This window comes from Lynx rufus, unplaced genomic scaffold, assembly GCF_022079265.1.
Source record: "Lynx rufus isolate CCGP_SWC_20201006 ecotype Redwood Valley unplaced genomic scaffold, mLynRuf1.p SCAF_1, whole genome shotgun sequence".
NCBI lineage: Eukaryota > Metazoa > Chordata > Mammalia > Carnivora > Felidae > Lynx > Lynx rufus.
The window spans coordinates 97,773,668-97,794,926 of NW_025814823.1; the positions used below are offsets into that span (position 1 = coordinate 97,773,668).

General features: G+C 42.9%; 1 protein-coding gene across 3 annotated transcripts in view; it reads left to right on the top strand.

Annotated features, from left to right (window-relative positions):
• Positions 1–9,263, top strand: part of TNFAIP8 (TNF alpha induced protein 8) — a 133,073-nt gene extending 123,810 nt beyond the window's left edge. For all 3 annotated transcript variants that reach the window (XM_047083754.1, XM_047083743.1, XM_047083732.1), the window contains exon 2: positions 7,642–9,263. In XM_047083754.1, coding sequence (XP_046939710.1) covers positions 7,642–8,207 — 566 coding nt within the window. In that variant the 3' untranslated portion in view covers positions 8,208–9,263. The remainder of the gene's footprint in view (positions 1–7,641) is intronic.
• Positions 9,264–21,259: the final 11,996 nt, after the last annotated feature.

Genomic DNA, 21,259 nt, shown 5'->3' on the forward strand with positions numbered 1-21,259 from the left:
TCACACAGGGAAAGGCTTCAGAGTGTTTTCTTCAGGACGTAATTTCTTTTGCCTACAAATTTGGAAAATAGGGAACATAGGGAGATACGAGTAGAAAGAACACAGTGTGCATAAACATTGGGTTCGAATCCCTGCTCCTCCATTTCAAGTGATATGAAGTATAAGGGGACAAGGCTCTATATTCATTTGTGATCATGAGCCTGGCATGCTGGTGGGTGTTTTCAAATTCGTAACTCATTAAATCTCACTCAAGCCATGCTACCTTGAAATGATGTCCCACTTAGCAGATGAGAAAACTGAGGTTCGAGGAATTAAATGACACTCAAGTTTACAACCCAAGACTCTTGACCTTGAGCCTTCTGTCTCCTTCGATGCTGCCCTGCCTTTGGGTGTCAGGTTGTCTGGGAGGCTTCACGAGCTCCCAGTGAGATACTGTGACTCTCTGGGGTAATCTTTTTGGCTGTTACGGGTTTTCACTTTGGCTTTATATTTGGTCCATTTCCTCTGCATCTGTTCCCTGTTGCACAACTTTGTGAGGGTGTTGACGCCGTTTCTCGTCTTGTTTCTTTGTGGTAGCCTTCACTTCTGTTCTCCACTGACCAGTTTTTTTTCTGGACAGAATACCCTGGCACTATCTATAAAAGTCCTTACTAACAAGAGATTTAACACCTTAAAAAAAAGAGAAATTCCCTGATAAAGTTTTAATATTTGTTAGATTTTTTTTTAAATGTCATCATAGCAAAGAAAATGTGACTCGTTATTAACTGAGGTCTCTGAAGTCTCTGTTTTCACACAGTCATCTGGTATTTTGCATTTCTCAGCTACATATTTCTTCCAGAAGGAGTTGATTAATTTTGACCAAATGTGATTCAGTATTCGAAAGCAACAGAATGCACTTGGAGTTTATTTAGATTGTTGAACCTATGGGGAAGGCTGTTCTGTGCCAGGCATTGTGGAAGATACTGCCATGGGGTCTATGTCCATTAATTTTGGAATAATCCCGAGAAGTGGGCATCATGATTCTTATCTTGCTGGTGGGGAAAGTGAGTCTCAGCTGTATCCCTGAGCAGTAGGGCAGTTCTGGAACCATTATTATAGAATATTTGAACTTTTATAAGTACACTCTTCTTTTCAAGGCCCCTGACAGAATAATTTGCCACAGGAAATGTATAGTAATTCTCTCTAGTATGCTAGAGGTTTACACTGCCATTTTTCTATTTTAAGTGGTTTTGATGCAAAAATTCTAATATGTATTGAAGGTTTTCTTTAAGATGGTAAAATCCTGGGGCACCTGGGTGGCTCAGTCGTTAAGTGTCTGACTTTGGCTCAGGTCATGATCTCACAGTTTGTAAGTTCGAGTCCCGCATCAGGCTTTGTGCTGACAGCTCAGAGCCTGGAGCCTGCTTCGGATTCTGTGTCTCCCTCTCTCTCTGCCTCTCACCTGTTTGCTCACTCGCTCTTTCTCTCTCTCTCTCTCTTTCTCAAAAATAAATAAAACAACAACAAAAAAAGAAGGTAAACTCCTGACTCTCCAACAAATACAAAATGGGCACGCCAAAGATTTTACAGAGCTCGCTAATGAATGAGGAACCAGTAAGCCCTTATGATTGGTTCAGGAGAATCCCCAGGACAACACAGGCAAACAAGAAAATGAATTATCAGTTGTGCCTCCTCTTGACAAAATGTATTTGTATGTCTATGGACAAGAGTCATTTACAGTACTACCCGTCTTCTACAACTCACGGAGTTGTAAAGTATCTGAGTGCAGAACGAAAAAAGGAATCTAGGACAGGGTGCTTTATGGTTGCTGGCTCTCCACTGAAAAGCCACCCAGTGTTGTTTTTGTTCTTTGTTTTTTCCCTTTTTTGGCTCATTTTCCCTTGCATTTGTCTTCTTTATCATGTTACCTTTTAATTTTTTTTTAATGTTTATTTATTTGAGGGGGGGTGAGTGGCAGAGAGAGACAGGGACAGAGAATCCCAAGTGGGCTATGTGCTGACAGCAGAGAGCCCCCATGCGGGACTGGAACCCACGCACTGTGAGATCATGACCTGAGTTGAAGTCGGACACTTAACTGACTGAGCCACCCAGGCACCCTCACTTTTAAAGTGACCATGTACTCTTTTGGAAGTGGTAGGAGACCCAGAGTAAATGAGTTAGCCTGTCTGCGTGATGGTGCATACTCTTGGTGTTTAGCCCCTTGGAGTCAGGAAGATGCATAGATACCAGAATTTGCGGTTAGATTCAGGGGAAGGACCCTAGATGTACTGATTCGTGTCAGGGCCTCTGTCTGTGTGACCGAAAGCTGACGTGCCGGTTAAGGTGCCTGGCGCTTGACCCTTTCTCTCTGGGCAATGTTGCCTCGAGTTTACAGTCATGGTCCCTCCACAGGGGCAGCCCCTTCTGAGAGTGGGAATCTTGGTGGCTTCTGCTGCCTGGGACCCCCTCTCCCCCCCCCCCCACCCTGCACCCCACCGTTTCCCCAACCCTGCCCTTTCTTTTCTTTCTTTCTGTTTCCCCCTTTGGGATTTTTTGAGTGCGGAGGCTGGTGTCACAGATATCTCACCAACCATTCCAGTCATTCCTTGATTGTTCCCCGGAGCGCTCCCAGATCCCAGCGGAGGGAGGTCAACTCTTAGCCTGTTGACTTCTTGTGACACTGTGTACCACTTATTGTGGCCACTTCCCTATCCCAGTGCTTTTTACTAAGTCCCATTTAGACTTGGAGTTATTCAGGTGCAAGAGAGCTAAGGTTTTATATATTTGTTTAAAGAACTTTTATTAACAGCCCACAACAGCCAGACATGCTCTCTAAATTGTTTTCTTTTCCATCTTTCCTAAGACTGGGCCCACAGGATCGCATTTTAACTAGGCGGGAATTAGAAATGGCATACATGTACATCTGTAGTCACTGCTTAAAAGTTCCAAGTATAACAAATTGGATAGGTGAAGAAATTATTTATTTGCTAGTGAGGTTGTAAAGTTAGCTGGGCGCTTTACTGTGTTAGCAATTTCTCAGTTGGAATAATGTTATGGGGAACTTTTGTTAATTTCAGAAAACTATGGGTTTTCATTAGTTAAATTTTATGAAAAGTTTTGTTTTTATTTTTGCCTTTCAAGCACTTTTTTCTCCTTCCCTAGAGGGGTCAGTATATTTTTACCATCAATGTTTATCTCCAAATTTTTAACTGTTGATGCTAAAACCAGGATTCCCTGAATATCAGTTTGCTTTACAGCAAACATTGCTGAAATGGGTGATGTTGTTAAACCAAGAAAGGAAATACAGCGATATAGAGGAAGGGCAGAAAGAGAAGTAGGTATAAAATAACATTTACACCCCTTACTATGCAACAGTCTTAATAGTGTCAGTCCTTTGTATGTTTTTGATATATGGCATTGCTTTTCTTTTTCTTTTTTTACATTTATTTATTTTGAGAGAGAGAGTGGAGGAGGGGTAGAGAGGGGGGTCCAGGATCCAAACTGGGCTCTGTGCTGACAGCAGAGAGCCCGATACGGGGCTTGAACCCACACACTGAGATCTTGACCTGAGCCAAAGTTGGATGCTCAACCGACTGAGCCACCCAGTCCCCCATTCTTTTTCTTTTTCTTTTTTTTTTTAAGTTTGTTTATTCATTTTGAAAGAGAAACAGAGAGAGCAAGTGGGGAAGGGACAGAGAGAGAGGGAGAGAGAGAATCCCAAGCAGACTGCATGCTATCAGAGCAGAGCCCGATGCGGGGCTTGATCCCATGAAGCATGATATGACCTCAGCTGAAACCAAGAGTCAGACGCTTAACTGACTGAGCCACCCAGGCGCCCCAAGGCATCATTTTTCATTAGACGAAGATGTACACGTATATTTTCAAACACAGGCGAATTCATCTTGATAAAACATTGAAACCATATTTTCAGTGCCTTCTCCTGTGAGAACACCTCCTTTCACCTCTTAGCTGCTTCCCAGGACGTACTGGTCCATCCCTCTGTTACCCATTTAAACATAGATCCCTTCAGAGGAAGAAGTGGCCCTGTGTCTAATCTTCCTCAGTAGCCAGATGTAGCAGATGCAAGTGAGAACCATTGCCTTGGCTTTTATGCTAAATATTTGTTTGATTGTCCTGCGGTGTTTTCTCATTCTGCACAGCAGAGTGATTTAAAGAGTGATTGATGGCGGTAAGAGAAACCACACTCTTGAGTGCAAGAGAAGAAAACCACCTGGTGAGCTAGGTAAAATAAATACCTGTTTTGTTCTAGCTTCTAAAACAAACAAACAACCTTTCACATATGTATTTAAAACTCTTGTTTTACAGGCCACCCTGTTTTCATAGGGAAGTATCTCAGTGGAGTGAAGGGAGGGAGGGCAAATCGGCTTCTGTTTCTACGAGAAGCTCCATACACCAGGCACCCGTGTATATGTGTGTATCACCTTATCTCTCAAAGAGCTTGGGTTCTAGGGAGGAGAGAGGCAGACAATCACAATGTAGGCAAATGAGGAGGATTTCAGAAACAAGGGAGTGTGATGGTCAGCAAAGACTTGAGGTCAGCATCTATTCCTAATTCCCATTTTCAAAAGCTCTGACTGCTGCACGAGAAGAGGTTGGAAAGGGGTTTGGACAAGCCTGGTGTCCGTGGAGATGGAGGCAAGTGGGGGAAGGCAGAGTGGGAACCTCTTGGTAACGGGCTGGGCGAGAGAGAGGATGGTATGGCGCACGACAGCCAGACCGCCGACTTGAGCAAAGGGATGCAAGTGATGCTTTTTGTGAAGATAGAAAAGAATGAAGGAGGAACACTTCGGGGCCAGCCAGGGAATCAAGGATTCGGTTTTAGACGTGGTGCATTTGAAATGGCTGCAAAACAGCCCAGAGAAAGGAAAGCCCTGAATGCATTTGCAAAATGAGTCCGGGAACGAGGTCAGAGTGAGTTATAAGTATGGGAGTTGCTGGCACCTGGGTGGTATCTGAAGCCACAGGAGTGGATGAGATCACACTGGGCTGAGGGTAGAGCAAAAGGAAAAACGTGGTCCAGGACTAGCTCTGAGATATCCCAGGCCTTGAAGGAGCTCGAAGAGGATGTGAAACTGACAAATGAGCCTGAGCAGGAATAGCTAAAGGCAATTAATTTGCAAGGGGGTAAAAAATCCTATTTCATGATCACAGACCACACAGCCCTGGCCAGCGGCTCTCAGCCACAACCCCCAGTTGGCTCCAAAGAAGCCTTCACTAATGCTAGAAGGGAAATCCACTGTGTGCCTGTCTGCCCTGCACGGGACGGGGGAAAACGAGCTTCAGCCTCCCTTTAAGAGAGGACTGAGCTGGCTATAACCCAAAGAATAAAATGAAAGTAGGAAGTGGCTGCTGTGTTTCTAGAACAGGGCTTGCAGTTCCTCTGGGGCAACTAGGAAAGCCTCAGAACTCAGCTTTGCTGTCTCGGTTGAGACTTTGTTACCAAAGTAACAAATGGGGAGCCATTTTGCTCTGCTGGCAGTGACCTTGCTTTTCACACTTTCTCTTGTGGGAGGTTCAAGTGCTACATCACAGAGTTTTGCTCTTTATGTTTGACATCAAATGGCACATTTACATTTAATAAGCAAAGTAGATCAGAGGAGGTGCAAACTTCTAAGTCCAGTCTTGGAGAAAGGGGGGCGCAGAGGATTTTCACTCCTCTCTCTCTGGTTCCAGTGATTGAGTCATATACAATGTTTCCATCAAATGGACATTGCAGTAAATCCCACAGAGGTAGCCTGGGTCACATCCTGAAGATTAAACACAGAATAACCTTTCTACTTCACATAAAATAAGTTTCTGAAATCCTGTTATTTGCTATGGATCTGAAGTTTGGGAGCTATCCCTTCCTGTATAAATCAGGTTTATTTGTTGAAGGTCCATACCATAAATTCTGTCATGGAAGGTGGTCGCTGGTCTTGATGTGGTAATATTAACCACATGTGTGGCATTTATTTCGATGCAAATTATTTAGTGTAGATTAACTCGTACACTCTTTTGCAAGCCTTTAGGAGTAGAACTGGGCTTAATTGATGAGAATATAACACAACTTGGAAACCTTCACATATTGGCTGTTTCGCATGCTTTTTCACTTTCCTTTTCTTTCTCAAAATATATTTCACTTCTTCTTCCACAGTTTCAGATCATGTTTCAGACGTTTAAATATCGACATTGGTGAAGGCACTGCTTCTCGTTCAGTGAAGGCTTTCTTTCAGGACTTATGGCCCTATATATTTATAAGAGACGTTCTGGTGATTAGGAACCACTTCATGCCGCCTAGAATATATCCCAGAGCTGGCCCAAATGTCACATCTAACGTGGCAGTGCCATACTGAGAGAGACACTCTTCTTATATACCCTTCCAGCCTGGATTAGGGAGTGGTCGCCTTTTTGCTTTCTGCCCCTAGCCTGTCCACACTAGAAATAATTGTGTATCACTGATGCCCTGACTATTCAGGTGAAAGACTAAACTTGGTTTGGGGAGTAAACATGTACTGAGCATTTTCACTGACCGGCTGTAAGCTGGGAGCATAATACAGTGTTTCATTAATAGTTAATATGCACAACTATTGTTATGTGTATCTTACACCCCTGTCAAATTCAGTTATGGTCATTTCAAAAGCAAACTCTAAGCATCAGCTTTTTCAAAGCTCCATGTTATTCATGGAGCCCATTTCATTAGCTCGTAAAAGTGTAGTTATTTCCTCATAATGTATAAACGATGTGTAAACGTTTAAAGGGAACGAACAATGGCCGATCATCAGAAACAGCAAGTGACAATGAGCCCTCCAAGGAATATTCTTTTCTAAGACTCAACGCCTGGGAGTTGAAACTCTGGGCCCTTAGGATCACCAAACTGGTAGGGGCGGGCCAGCATCTCAGGAAATTTGACTTTTTGCAGCTGAAGTTGAAAACAGGGCTCTCCTTTTGATTTGCTTCCATGAATTTGCTACTTTCCTCAGTGTGGCTTTGCTCTTTATCCTTCTTACATGTAAAGGGGGCTTTTTAAACTGTTCTTGGCGAGGGGCGCCTGGGTGGCTCAGTCGGTCAAGCGGGCGACTTCGACTCAGGTCATGATCTTGCGGTTCGTGACTTCGGGCCCCGTGTCGGGCTCTGTGCTGACGGCTCGGAGCCTGGAGCCTGCTTCGGATTCTGGGTCTCCCTCTCTCCCTGTTCCTCCCCCGCTTGCACTCTGTCTCTCTCACAAAAATAAATAAAGATTAAAAAAAAAATTAATTGTTCTTGGTGACTGGTGCCCAGAGGACAGTTGCGGGGTTGATTTTATATTTTGGGGGGGTTTCTTATAAAATTAAATTGGGGGAAAATTGTGTAAAAACTGCTTCATGAGACGTACCGTTTTTATAATCAGAAAAAGTTATCTTTGGAAAGGTTGCCCCCTTCAACTGCTAAACCAAGTAGTGAGTGTATAGCCGAAGGCATAAAACACTTGAGTTGCAAGAGACCTTAAAGATTTTGCACGGCAACCCGTTCATTTCGTGAGGACCTAACGCCCAGAAGCGTAGTAAGATCTTTCATTCTTTTCTGAACGGAAACAAACGTCAGCGGATGGGAGGCAACCACACCATGGGCAAATGAGAAGGAAAATAGTCCTTAATGTCTGTGTTTTAATTTGCTTCCTTTCAGTGGCCACAGATGTCTTCAATTCCAAAAACCTGGCCGTGCAGGCGCAAAAGAAGATCTTGGGGAAAATGGTGTCCAAATCCATCGCCACCACCCTCATCGACGACACGAGCAGCGAAGTCCTGGATGAGCTCTACCGAGTGACCAAAGAGTACACCCAGAACAAGAAAGAGGCGGAGAAAATCATCAAGAACCTCATCAAAACAGTCATCAAGCTGGCCATTCTCTACAGGAACAACCAGTTTAATCAAGATGAGCTGGCGCTGATGGAGAAATTTAAGAAGAAGGTTCACCAGCTCGCCATGACCGTGGTCAGCTTCCATCAGGTGGAGTACACCTTTGACCGCAACGTGTTATCCCGGCTGCTGAATGAATGCAGAGAGCTGCTGCACCAGATCATCCAGCGTCACCTCACTGCCAAGTCACACGGACGGGTTAATAACGTCTTCGACCATTTCTCAGATTGCGATTTTTTAGCTGCCTTATATAACCCCTTTGGAAATTTCAAGCCCCACCTACAAAAACTCTGTGACGGCGTGAACAAAATGCTGGATGAGGAGAACATTTGAGCGTATGAGCGAAGACTGCTCGTGATTTATTTGAAAATGGAGCACTGCTGATGTATGAAGGAAAAAAGAATTTTTTTTTTTTTTTTAAAGATTACACATGGTTCAGAAAGACATTGGCCAATTCGGTTGGTAGACGTTAGTGGTAATGTCTTATGTGGCTTGTTTTATTGGAAGAAAAGCATAGTGCCAAAAATTCTGGTGAAAGGCTCCCTAATGGTTGACAGATCGTGGGAAAAGTGTATGATGCAAATATAGAGTCATACAAAGATGAATATGTATGGCTCTGAACCTCAAGACATCTATTTTAGAGCAGTTAATAGCACATTGGATATTTCTAACGTGTACAGAGTTATGTATTTTGATTCACTATTATTCCTTACTATGTGTACGTACCTCTGTTAAGAAGCCGAGGTCTTTCTCTCGCTCTCATTGTTCCTTTTGAAACAATTTCATTTGCGAGTTTACCTTTGGTTAAACATTCGTGCATTAAAGATTGTGTCACTGACATTCAAGAATTAAGTCTTCATGGAGAATTAAGACACTCAAGAATTAAGGCGGTCAAACGGAACCCTCAGAAAAATTGAAAAACGGCTTCTCTGAAGTCAGTATTGTAGGAACCAACTGTATGTGACATGATGAATAATGTCTGCTATATGAATACGCTTCTGGAGTTGAGTCCTGTTTTTTAGTACCAACAGTGCTACATCCGAAACGTGGTAATTCTTGAAAATGTGCTGGTGGCATCTCTACCCATTTTCGATGTGAGAGTCACAGAGGAAAATCTAGGTGGTTCTTGTAAAAGTTAAGTGGTATTAAGACAGTTACTACAATCTTTATTTTAGAGAGGAGCCCGTCAAAATAATGTAGGGGGATAAGGGCCAAAAAGGAGGAAAGCATATTGCTGTAGCATGTGAGAATGGAAATAAAAGGCATTTCAATGTTTAATAAGGTTTGATAGGTAAATAAAGAATGTCACTTTTTTATTTAACTATAAGGTTTTTGCTATTTTGTTATTTGCTATTTTGATGAGTAAACCAAAGAATATGTGCATTCTAAGCAGTTTGTGTGTTGTTTGTATATAATTTTGTGTGTGTGAATGATAAAGTAAGCATCTTATTTAAAAAAATTTTTTTAAGTTTATTTATTTTTGGGAGAGAGAGAGCAAAGCAGAGGAGGGGCAGAGAGAGAGGAAGACACAGAATCTGAAGCCGGCTCCAGGCTCTGAGCTGTCAGCACAGAGCCTGAGATAGGGCTTGAACCTATGAACTGTGAGATCATGATCTGAGGCAAAGGCAGGGACTTAACCGACTGAGCCACCCAGGCACCCCAGCATCTTCTTATTTTATAAAAAAGAAATGGAAACCTACTGGCCAACTATCAGGAAATAACAGACTTAAGTACCAGTCCTAAATATTTGCATCGTCACTGTGTCTGTGATTGAGTGTACTCTTCTGCCTTGAATTTGCCTGCCTCCCAGAACAGTGACATTAAAATAGTAGTTCACCGGGAAAGGTCCCACAACTTAAAAATTCCAGAGGTTGAGATCTGCTTGAACCCTGAAGGAGGAGGGCCATTTCCCTGAGTCCCTCGTGTGCTTGTCCAAGACCGGCAGCAGAGGCAATGTGTCTCCTTGTTTGATATTAAATCCTTGACACCAAGATTAGAACTGAAATGACCGTTCTCACATCGCCAAGTGGGTAGGTGATTTTGAGATGTTATAGCAATAGCATAGCGACTGCAGAAATGACCCCTTCTGCTTCATAACCTGCTAAGTTGCATGTAAGTTTCGTTCAGCAGCCTTCCATGGCCTTCCTCACGTGATCTTACTTCTGGCCTCTGCTTTCCTTACATGGGAAGGGAGTGTGGTCTTCAAGAGCTCCTGATTTAGTGCTTCTCTGTTCTCTACCAGTTCTTCCTCAGCAGAGGCATGCAAAATGGAATGGCTTGGCCGTTGTAGGCTATTTCTTGCTCATCTCTAGCTGTGGACAGGACCCACCAGAGAGAGGATAAGGATACATTTAGATCCGTCTGGGCACATTTTGGATCATAAAATTGTGCCTGCAGGCCAGTCATCAAATGTGCTTGAGGGAGGGAGCGAGCAACCCTTCATCTCACACAGAAGGCAGCGAGGACTCTCCAGAAGGAGGGAGTCCTGTTAGCTGCCATTTCAGTATCATGTTCTGGAGGGAGCTCATCTCCTTACCAATCTTGTGCCTGCCTGGAAGAATGCCTTAAGGATGAGCTACAAAGTCTTTTTTTGTTTTAGATTAAAAAAAATTTTTTTTAAGTTTATTTATTTTGAGAGAGAGTGAGAGATGAGCAGGGGAGGGGCAAAGAGACAGGGAGAGACGGAGAGAGAATCCCAAGCAGGCTCCACACCATCAGCACGGAGTCCAATGCAGGGCTCGAACTCATGAACCATGAGATCATGGCCTGAGCCAAAACCAAGAGTCAGGCCCTTAACTGACTGAGCCACCCAGGTGCCCCAGCTACAAAGCCTTGATCTGTAAGTTCATTTCTGATGCAACCAGACTCCCCTATGCATGAATTTAGTTTTGGGGAAGGGTTGGAAAGGCTGGAAAGAATCCAAATATGCTCAAGATGGATAATTCTGAGCCAAGTTAATAGTCATTTGAGGGCCTTAAGAACATTTTTAAAAATTGAGTCTTTTTACATTTTAGAAAAAAATCATGAATTGTGTTAGAAATTGATTTTTCAAAATTTCATGCTGATGGCTTTTCTGCAAATATTATGAGTTAATATAATATAAGTGAGTGATAATATTAGGTGTTAACAGAGTGATTAGGTTCCAGCACACAAATGAGGAAACTACAAGAGAAATTAAGGGATTGCCCAAGTTCACTTAGACTATTAAGGGTCAAAACCAGGATATCTATAAAACCCTATTTTTCTTTAAATATGGTATGGATAAAGACATTTCTAGAAACATCATTGCTTCAGATAACAATGGGCAGTGTGCTTCTGAAATGGTTTTTCACAGAGTGACATATGAGACTGTACTTAAATCATGCAGGTCTGATCTATTAAGATCTGGGTATGCTCAGAGACATTTTGTGAACTTTTCAATACAGCTTCCAATTTGGAGACTTCTCATAGCTCAAATTTCAGTCCCCTCCAGAACTTCAATTCAAGGTGCTCACAACCAACGATGATCCGTGGGGTACAGTGTGCGCCTCCCCTGAGGCAGTCTTTCCATGGTTGAGAAGGGCACTTTATGTGCCCACAACCAAGACAGAAGCAACTTTCACCATTGTGTTCCCCAGCAAAGGTATGGCTTCACTTGGAAATATAACTGTTATTTGTCAGGTTTAGATGCTAGAAATATCTGAGCAAGTTAATTTAAATTTTTTTTTAATGTTGATCTATTATTTTTGAGAGACAGAGACAGAACGTGAACGGGGGAGGGACAGAGAAGCTCCAGGCTCCACACTGTCAGCACAGAGCCCGATGGGGGGCTCGAACTCACGAGCCGCAAGATCATGACCTGAGCTGAAGTTGGTTGCTCAACCAACTGAGCCACCCAGGCGCCAAGAGAATTGTGATTTATCGTTGAAATCCCTGATGAGACCCCCCTAATTGTAACTTAGCATACCATTCTTGACAGATACTAAGTCAAAGATGAGCATCTCTACCCATTTGATGAAATATTTGTAGTAAATAGCTAAGTGCTATGTAATTGCTAGGAAATTAAAGTATTGTAATAAAACAAATTTAATTAGTATGTTAATAAGATTTATAATATTTTTACATTTTTAGTGAAGCTTGCATTTCCAAACTTGCACTATCTAAAGTAATTGAACTTTGCAGTATTTGAAAAATCACTGTTTTATTTGATATATTGCATTCCTCCTGGGTATAAAGCTTCTATGAAATTTGTCAAACACAAAGCAGGTTTTAGCAGTCAGTGGTATTAATGAAAGAGAAACTTTTATCCAAGCTCTGAAATGATTGTCCTTAGGATGTTCAGATAAAGTCTTTATAAAAACCCCTGTCGCACTAACCAGAAATGAGTCAACTTTGTTTCCAAAATGAAACAACAGGAAAACCTACAGGAGCTCATAATCACATAGCACTATCGTGGCAAGCTATTGAAAATCCATTATTGCTTTTACTGAAGTGTCCTCATGGTTACTTACATATGCCCAGAGCCAGAAAAACACTTTTATCTCAGGGAATTTCCCAAAATGGAAACATTTTTGTGTCACCAGCCAAAGATGTGTTTTTATGCCTGTCTAGCCAAAGACGTGTTTTCTGTCCAGCAGCGAACATCAGCCCCAAGTTCTAGGGGACAAGACACTCCAAAAACGTCCCGTCTACTGAGCACTGAAAAAGGATACAGACAAGTCAGCCAGCGTTCACGGTTAAGAGAAAAACATCTGTGCTTTGGAAAATGTTCTTCAGTACACAGAACTGTGCTCTGTGTCCACCAAATTTCCATGAGATCTTTGCAAGATGAGCCAGCGAATGGATAAGGCCCCCTCATCTTCCTTCATGGGTGGCTGAGGAAATTCTTTGCCTGCCTCGCTAAAAGATATGTAACTGTTTCTGCCTCATGGAGATAAGGTGCTGATCTGGTGCTTAGGGTTTGTTTGTTTTTAATGGCAGTATAGTTAACATACAGTGTTATATTAGTTTCAGGTGTACAATTTAGTGATTCCACACTCTCACATACAATGCCCGATGCTCATCACAAGTGCCCTCCTTAATCCCCATCACCTATCTCACCCATCCCCCCACTCATCTCCCCTCAGGTAACCACCAGTTTGTTCTCTGCAGTTAGGAGGTTTTTGGTACTTTTGTTCTTAACACAAGGAAAGAATATGTTTTGATTCACAGAACAACCTAAGACAATGTGCTTCTCTGTACTTCGGTTTTTTTCATTTAAAAGCTGATGGGTTGTGGGGGGCGCGCCTGGGTAGCTCAGTTGGTTGAGCGTCCGTCCAACTTCGGCCCAGGTAATGATCTCACGGTTTGTGAGTTCAAGCCCCACGTCGGGCTCTGTGCTGACAGCTTAGAGCCTGGAGCCTGCTTCTGATTCTGTGTCTCCCTCTCTCTCTCTGCCCCTCCCCATTTGTGCTCTGTCTCTCTGTCTCTCAAAAATAAATAAATGTAAAAAAAAAATTTTTTTTAAGCTGATGGACTGGGGCCCCTGGGCGGCTCAGTGGGTTAAGCATCTGCCTTTGTTTTGCTCAGGTCATGATCTCACCATTCTTAGGTTCGAGCCCCAGATTGGGCTCTGTGCTGACAGTGTGGATCCTCCTTGGGATCTCTCTCTCTCTCTCTCTCTCTCTTTTTCTCTCTCTCTCCCCCCCTTCCCACTTGTGCTTTCTCTCTCTCTTAAAATAAATAAACTTTAAAAAATTAGAAAATAAAGAAAAGCCGATGGATTAATGAAGTCACTTAAACCTGCCTGATGTGAGGTATAAATTCAAGACACGCAAGTGAAAACTCTGAGTACACATACCTGGACTGTCGCCATTATCTGGGATGATCGATGTTTTATGAGAGAGAAATCCAGGGGCGCCTGGGTGGCGCAGTCGGTTAAGCGTCAGACTTCAGCCAGGTCACGATCTCGCGGTCCGTGAGTTCGAGGCCCGCGTCGGGCTCTGGGCTGATGGCTCGGAGCCTGGAGCCTGTTTCCGATTCTGTGTCTCCCTCTCTCTCTGCCCCTCGCCCGCTCATGCTCTGTCTCTCTCTGTCCCAAAAATAAAATAAACGTTGAAAAAAAAAATTAAAAAAAAAAAAAAGAGAGAGAGAAATCCAGGTTCCATTTTCCCGCAAACGAGCCACCCCTCAACCAGCCCAAGTGACTGTTCAGCAGCTCTTACTGCTTTTTTCTAAGACTGCTTATTATCCCGAAAGGATAAATACTTGCAAAGCAAATTATACATTTTTATAAGACATTTAATGTCCTGCAAGAGGGCTTGCTGATAATTAAGTTGCTGGTATTATTGCTTTTCCCTAATCACACGGACTTTGTGTTCTCATGACCAAGGAGTCACGGTTTTAGCTTGCTGAAAATATTCACTGAGCTTGCGGTGAGATCCACAAGTGGAAATATTGCACAGTATTGTCGAACACCACGTGTGGGGAATTTGGCATCTCTCCCTCCCGGGAACTCACTGGTGGGTGGTCAGGTAGAACCCTGTGGGTACAGAGGGCATGTGCAGGTGAAACCAGTGGGTCTAGCTCCTGTCTGCCGGCCCCTCTCTTGCCTTATCTGAACTTCAAATAAGATCAACTACCTCACATTCTCATTTTAAGGATAAAACTAAAACACGGTGGGCATTGAAACCTGAAGGCCGTCCCTTTGTGAGGTGTTCTTTATTGATGGCCTCTTGCTGTTTGCAAACAAGCGATGAAAATAAGCCTGGAATCTTAAATAAATTAAACAACAGATTTCCAAAGCCTGAGAGCATTTCATTCATTTCTGGTTTCCTTAAAAAAAAATTGTCTTTTGCTTTCAATTTAGGAAAATTCTCTCGAGTCGAGTTGTTGGAAGGAATGGTTTCCGGCCATTACTTACACATGATCTCTTAGCCAGTTACATTCGGAATCTCTTCAATTATTTTATCGTTCTGGTTGGTGTTAGTTTTCTATTGCTACATAATAAGCCACCCCAAACTTTACTGGTTTAAGTAACAACAGCCATTTTGGGGGCACCCGAGTGGCTCAGTGGGTTAAGCATCTGACTTCGGCTCAGGTCATGATCTCATGGTTCATGATTCGAGCCTCGAGCCCCTCATCAGACTCTGTGCTGTCAGCATGGAGCTGCTTAGGATCCTCTGTCCCCTTCTCTCTGCCCCTCCCCAGCTCACTCTCTCTCTCTCAAAAATAAGTAAACATTAAAAAAAAAAAAAAAGACCACAACCATTTTTTTCTCCCATGATTCTGTGGGTTGACTGGGCATAACTGGTCAGTTGTCTTTATCGGGGTTTTCCGTGGTTGTGGTCAGATAGTGGCTCAGACTGGAGTCCTCTGGAGATTTGACTGTGCCACTGTGCCAGCCTCACCTCTTCCCCTAGTCTCTACTTATTAGTCAGGGCATCCAAAAGTGCAGGAACAGAAGTTTCCAGACCTTCTTAAGACAAATGTCCAGCACAGGCACGCTATTGCTTCTGCCCCATTCTACTGGTTAAAGCAAACTACAGGCTAGGTGTAGGGTCCTCAAGACCACCTTCAGGTTTGATGATTTGCTAGAAGGACTTGCAGAACTCAGAAAAGCTGTTACACTCATGATTAAGGTTTATTACAGTGAAAGGATATGGATTAAAATTAGCAAAGGAAAAAGGCACATAGGACAGAATCCAAGAGAAATCAGGTGCAAGCTTCCAGATGTCTTCTTCTAGTCAAGTTTTACAGATAACATTTAATTGTCCTGGCAATGATGTATGACACCACGTACAGTGTGGCCAACAGGAGCCATGATGTCTGGCTTTTTATTAGGAGTCGCTCAGATAGGCCTGGAATGCCCACATGACCGACCTTAGTTACTCAGTCTCCAGAACCCCCAGAAGTCAAACTGTTACACGATGGTCCAAAGTTCCAGGCAAATAAAACATAAGTTAATCAGAAATCACATTGTTAGCACAAACTATCTGGCATGGCCCAAGGCCCTTGATACACGAAGACACTCTAATTAAAGAGGATCTGTCAAGGATTTAGAGATTGTTTCTAGCTAGTCACAGGTTGGTTCTTTCTTTGAATTGCATGAATTTTTTTTAAGTTTATTTATTTATTTCAAGACAGAGAGCATGAGTTGGGGAGTGGCAGAGAGAGAGAATCCCAAGCAGGCTCCACATTGCCAGCATAGAGCCCAATTCGAGGCTTGAACTTACAAACCATGAGATCATGACCTGAGCCAAAGTGGGACACTTAACTGACCGAGCCACCCAGGCACCTCTGGATTGCACAAGTTTTGATCATCCCAAGCCTGCTGAGTTACCCCTTTACTGCACTTAAGTCCAACTATGATTTAGTATAGGAAGGTCTCCACAAGGGCATTAAATCTGTCATGCGTGGTTTTCTGGGGCCATCTTTGAAAACTATGTACCATATGACTATTTCCCCCCCCCTTGGCTCCAATAGAGGTAACAGAATACTTAGGGTGTCTTGTGTTCTTCATGGGATAGTCTGGTTTTTGTTTTGTTTTGTTTTGTTTTACCATTAATAGTGTCTTTATTTTTTTTTAATTTAATTTTTTAAAATTTACATCCAAATTAGCATATAGTGCAACAATGATTTCAGGAGTAGATTCTTTAGTGCCCCTTACCCATTTAGCCCATCCCCCCTCCCACAACCCCTCCAGTAAACCTCAGTTTGTTCTCCATATTTATGAGTCTCTTCTGTTTTGTCCCTCTCCCTGTTTTTATATTATTTTTGCTTCCCTTCCCTATGTTCATGTGTTTTGTATCTTCAAGTCCTCATATGAGTGAAGTCATATGATTTTTGTCTTTCTCTGACTAATTTCGCTTAGCATAATACCCTCTAGTTCCACCCACATAGTTGCAAATGGCAAGGTTTCCTTCTTTTTGATTGCGAAAAGATTTTTTTATTCTTTTTGGAGTAATACTCCATTGTATATCTATACCACATCTTCTTTATCCATTCATCCATCAATGGACATTTGGGCTCTTTCCATACTTTGGCTATTGTGGATAGTGCTGCTATAATCATTGGGGTGCATGTGCCCTTGGAAACAGCACACCTGTATCCCTTGGGTAAATAAATACCTAGTAGTGCAATTGCTGGGTCGTAGGGTAGTTCTATTTTTAATTTTTTAAGGAAACTCCATACTGTTTTCCAGAGTGGCTGCACCAGTTTGCATTCCCACCAGCAGTGCAAAAGAGATCCTCTTTCTCCACATCCTGGACAACATCTGTTGTTGCCTGAGTTGTTGATGTTAGCCATTCTGACAGGCGTTGAGGTGGTATTTCATTATGGTTTTGATTTGTATTTCCCGGATGATGAGTGATGTTGAGCATTTTTTCATGTCGGTTGGCCATCTGGATGTCTTCTTTAGAGAAGTATCTATTCATGTCTTTTGCCCATTTCTTCAGTGGATTATTTGTTTTTTGGGTGTTGAGTTTGATAAGTTCTGTATAGATTTTGGATACTAACCCTTTATCTGATATGTCGTTTGCAAATATCTTCTCCTATTCCGTCGGTTGCCTTTTAGTTTCACTGTGCAGATGCTTTTTATTTTGATGAGGTCCCAGTAGTTGATTTTTGCTTTTGTTTCCCTTGCCTCTGGAGACATGTTGGGTAAGAAGTTGCTGCAAGTGAGGTCGAAGAGGTTTTTGCCTGCTTTCTCCTCGAGGATTTTGATGGATTCCTGTCTTACATTGAGGTCTTTCATCCATTTTGAGTTCATTTTTGTCAAACACATCTTTTTAATACCTATATTTTTTCTTGAGATGACAATACCAATACTATTCATAGCACTTAGACTTATCAAAGTGGTTTCTTTTTTGGATGAACTACAGTGCTCTTCCCTGGTCGACAGCAATGCTTGCTTTTATCACTCTTCCAAATAACTGTTGGTTGCTTATTGCCCTGGTACAGTTTTGTGCAGAGTCTTTGTCCAAAAATAAAGTAAATGCAACTCCTTTGCTCTTCCTGGTATCTTTATCTTTCATCATAGTAACCTTTACAACTTTGCCGTACTGGGAAAATATCCAGTGTAAGTCATTCTTGGTCAGGGAAAGGGGCAAGTTGGATACATATACTGTGCTTTTATTTGGGGCCAATCCACCACTCATTTCTTGAGGTGGGGCAGGCTGAGGAGACTAGACCGCAAGCCCTCAACTCAGCTGGGGTTCAACCCGACTCTTCCTTGTCTCCTGCTAGGGTCTTGGCATCACGGGTCCTGGGAGGGGTCAAGCACCAAACTATTTTTGATTTTTAATGTTTATTTATTTTTGAGAGAGAGAGAGACACACAGTGTGAGTAGGGGAGGGGCAGAGAGAGAGGGAGACACAGAATCTGAAGCAGGCTCCAGGCTCTGACCTGTCAGTACAGAGCCCGACACAGGGCTGGAACTCACGAACCATGAGATCATGACCTGAGCCAAGGTTGGATGCTTAACCGACTGGGCCACCCAGGCACCTGGGGAAGACATTTTAAAAACATCATTTTTCTGGAAGTAGATTGCAGCCAAACTTGTAAAGCTAGATAAACTCTGGCTTCACATCCTTGTGCTCAGTGGGGTATATCTGTGTCCCCGGAGGGCTAAGACCAAAACACGGAAGCACATGATTGAACCGGTCCAGTGAGCATGGCCCTTCCATGTTTCTTGCCAGCCTAGCCAGTGAGCCAGATCTCAGTTTGTCCTGCCCACTATTTGGTTCTGTCTGCTTGCTTGTCACTGATCACTGCCCAGCTCCCTGAGTCTTCAGGAGGAAAACATTAACAAGCAGCAATGTCCTCTTGCTAGCCAAGGACTAGGCAACACAGCCTGACGAAGGAGCCAATGTGTAGCTTAGGCCCTGGCTGTGTTTCATCTCCAGTGGCTTTCCTTGTGGCTCTATACAAGACAAGGAGCTTTTCCCTTTCATTGGGCTGTGTTCAGAGAATTGGTGTCCAAAGTCCTTTTTGGACAAATCACAACACTTCCTGATCCTCAGTGACTCATGGCAGGATTTTTTTTTATATCTCCTGATGACAAAAAGATGGGCTTTTGAAGTTTCAGTTTTAGTTTGTTCTACCTATCTCTTGACTAACCGCATAATTTCAACGAAAAAAATAATATAAACATGGCTGATTACTCAAAAACCTACCCTACCTGCTGAGCCAGTTTGGTTTTCATTAGCAGCCCAAGAAAGATGTCCCCTCTAGTCTGTATGAAGCTAGCATTTGCTACATTTCTTTCTCCCAGACTTTAAAAGAAGCAATTCCACTGAAAGCACTCTGACTTCTCACTCTCTTTAACTTAAGGAAAGAGAAAGCTGCCATCTTAGTAAGAGGCTCTAACTTCCTGGTTGCTATCAGCAAGAACAAAGTTTGAAATGTAAGACAACCTAAGCTTTTCAGTCTTTTTCTAGCGCTAATTTTAATACGGATGTTTTTCCTAAGTAGCTTACCTTTATGATGCCAAATGGACTAAGGCTCTGAGTGGGAGGGCCTCAAGCCAGTGGCCTAGAGGGTTCTGGGCTTTGCACAAGGAAGAATTTAAGAGCAAGACTTTAAGAGAAAGGGACAAAGGTTTACTAAGTAGGGAAGAAAGGAAGGAGCTACTTCATAGACAAAGTGGTGGTCTCTCCTCCCAGATAGGGAAGATGACATCACTTTGCCTCTAACAAAAGCTTCTATAAGTTCGCAAAAATTAACTAACTTTATAGGGAAGGGCTTACTCTTTAAATTTTGGGTGTATCACTTACATTGGGTGAGTAGTTTTTTCATTGTCTTAGGGTTGTGGATTACCTACAGGGAGAAATTTTAAGAATGTTCAGCCTAGGGGCACCTGGGTGGCTCAGTCAGTTAAGCATCCGACCTCTGCTCAGGTCATGATCTCACGGTACGTGGGTTCGAGCCCTATGTCAGACACTCGGCTGTCAGCGCGGAGCCTACTTTAGATCTTCTGTCCCCCTCTCTCTGTGCCCCTTCCCCCTCTCTCAAAAATAAATAAACATTAAAATAAAATAAAAAAAAAAAAGAATGTTCAGCCTATGTAGCTTTTACCTGCCAGAGGGAGTGGGGTCTTGGAATCTTTGGTTCTTGTGACTCTTTTTATGACCTGCTGACTTGTAGGCTAAGGGTCAGCCTAAAACCAAAATGGCTTTGCTTTGGTCAGCCTGTCGCCTGAATCTCCCTTCCCTCCTGCCTCTCTTCTGTATAGTGTTCATGACACTTAAGAAAATCTTTCTACACATATATGAAGATTCCACTTTCAGTTAAAGGGTCGGTCTTAAATTCAGAGTTAATATGGAACCCACTATGCATAGCATACAAGCCCCAGAATTAAGAGACGTGAACCAGTGAACCTAAGAAGCATAATTTGGTTGCTCCTCTCCCTCACCATTCATGAGTGTTTTCTGTAGATGAGCTTCCACGTAATACTGTGTGTTTTCATCTGACAGTGCCTGACGGTAGGACACAGGAGTTATGTGGTAACAACCCTGCCCGAAGGGCACGGGCTTTGCAAACACACATGGGCTAATCAAAAATGGCCAGGGTTGAAGAGTCTTCTCTCTCTCTCTCTTTGTTTTGTACACTTTTCTTTTTAAAATAATTAAAGACTTCTAAGAAGTTGTAAAAATAGTATGAAGAGTCCTATGTACCCTTCACCCAGCTTTCTCCAGCTGTGACCTGTTGCAGAGGTGCAGTACAATATCAAAACCAGGGACTGACGTCAGTAGGTTGGTACCAGACTACAGACCTTATTTAATTTTCACTAAATAACACTCGTTACTTTTTTTTTTTTTTTAAGTAGGCTCCATGCAGCATTGGAGCCCAATGCGGGGCTTGCACTCATGACCCTGAGTTGAAGATCGGAGCTGAGATCAGGAGGCAGATGCTTGACCGATTGGGCCACTCAGGTGCCCCTGGTTCATTATTTTTTTACTGCATTTGTGTATGTAGAGTCCTATGTAATTTTATCCCATATATAGATTTGTGTAACTACCACCAAAATCAAGATACAGAACTGTTTCGGGGGCGCCTGGGTGGTTCAGTCGTTAAGCGTCTGACTCTTGGTTTTGGCTCAGGTCATGGTCCCATGGTTTGTGGGTTCAAGCCCTGCATCAGGCTCTGTGCTGATGGTGCAGGGCCTGCTTGGGATTCACTTTTCCCTCTCTCTCTGCCCCTACCCCTCTTGTGCACTTTCTCTCTCAAAATAAATAAACTGAAAAATAATTTTAAAAAATTATGAAAAGACACAGAACAGTTTCATTACCACAAAGGAATTCTCTCAGGCCACCCACCTCTTTGTACTCACACCCCCGCCTACTTCATCCCCCTCCCATCCCTAGAAACCAGTCATCTGTTCTCCAGCTCTGTGGTTTTATCATTTTGGGAGTGTTGTATAAATGGAC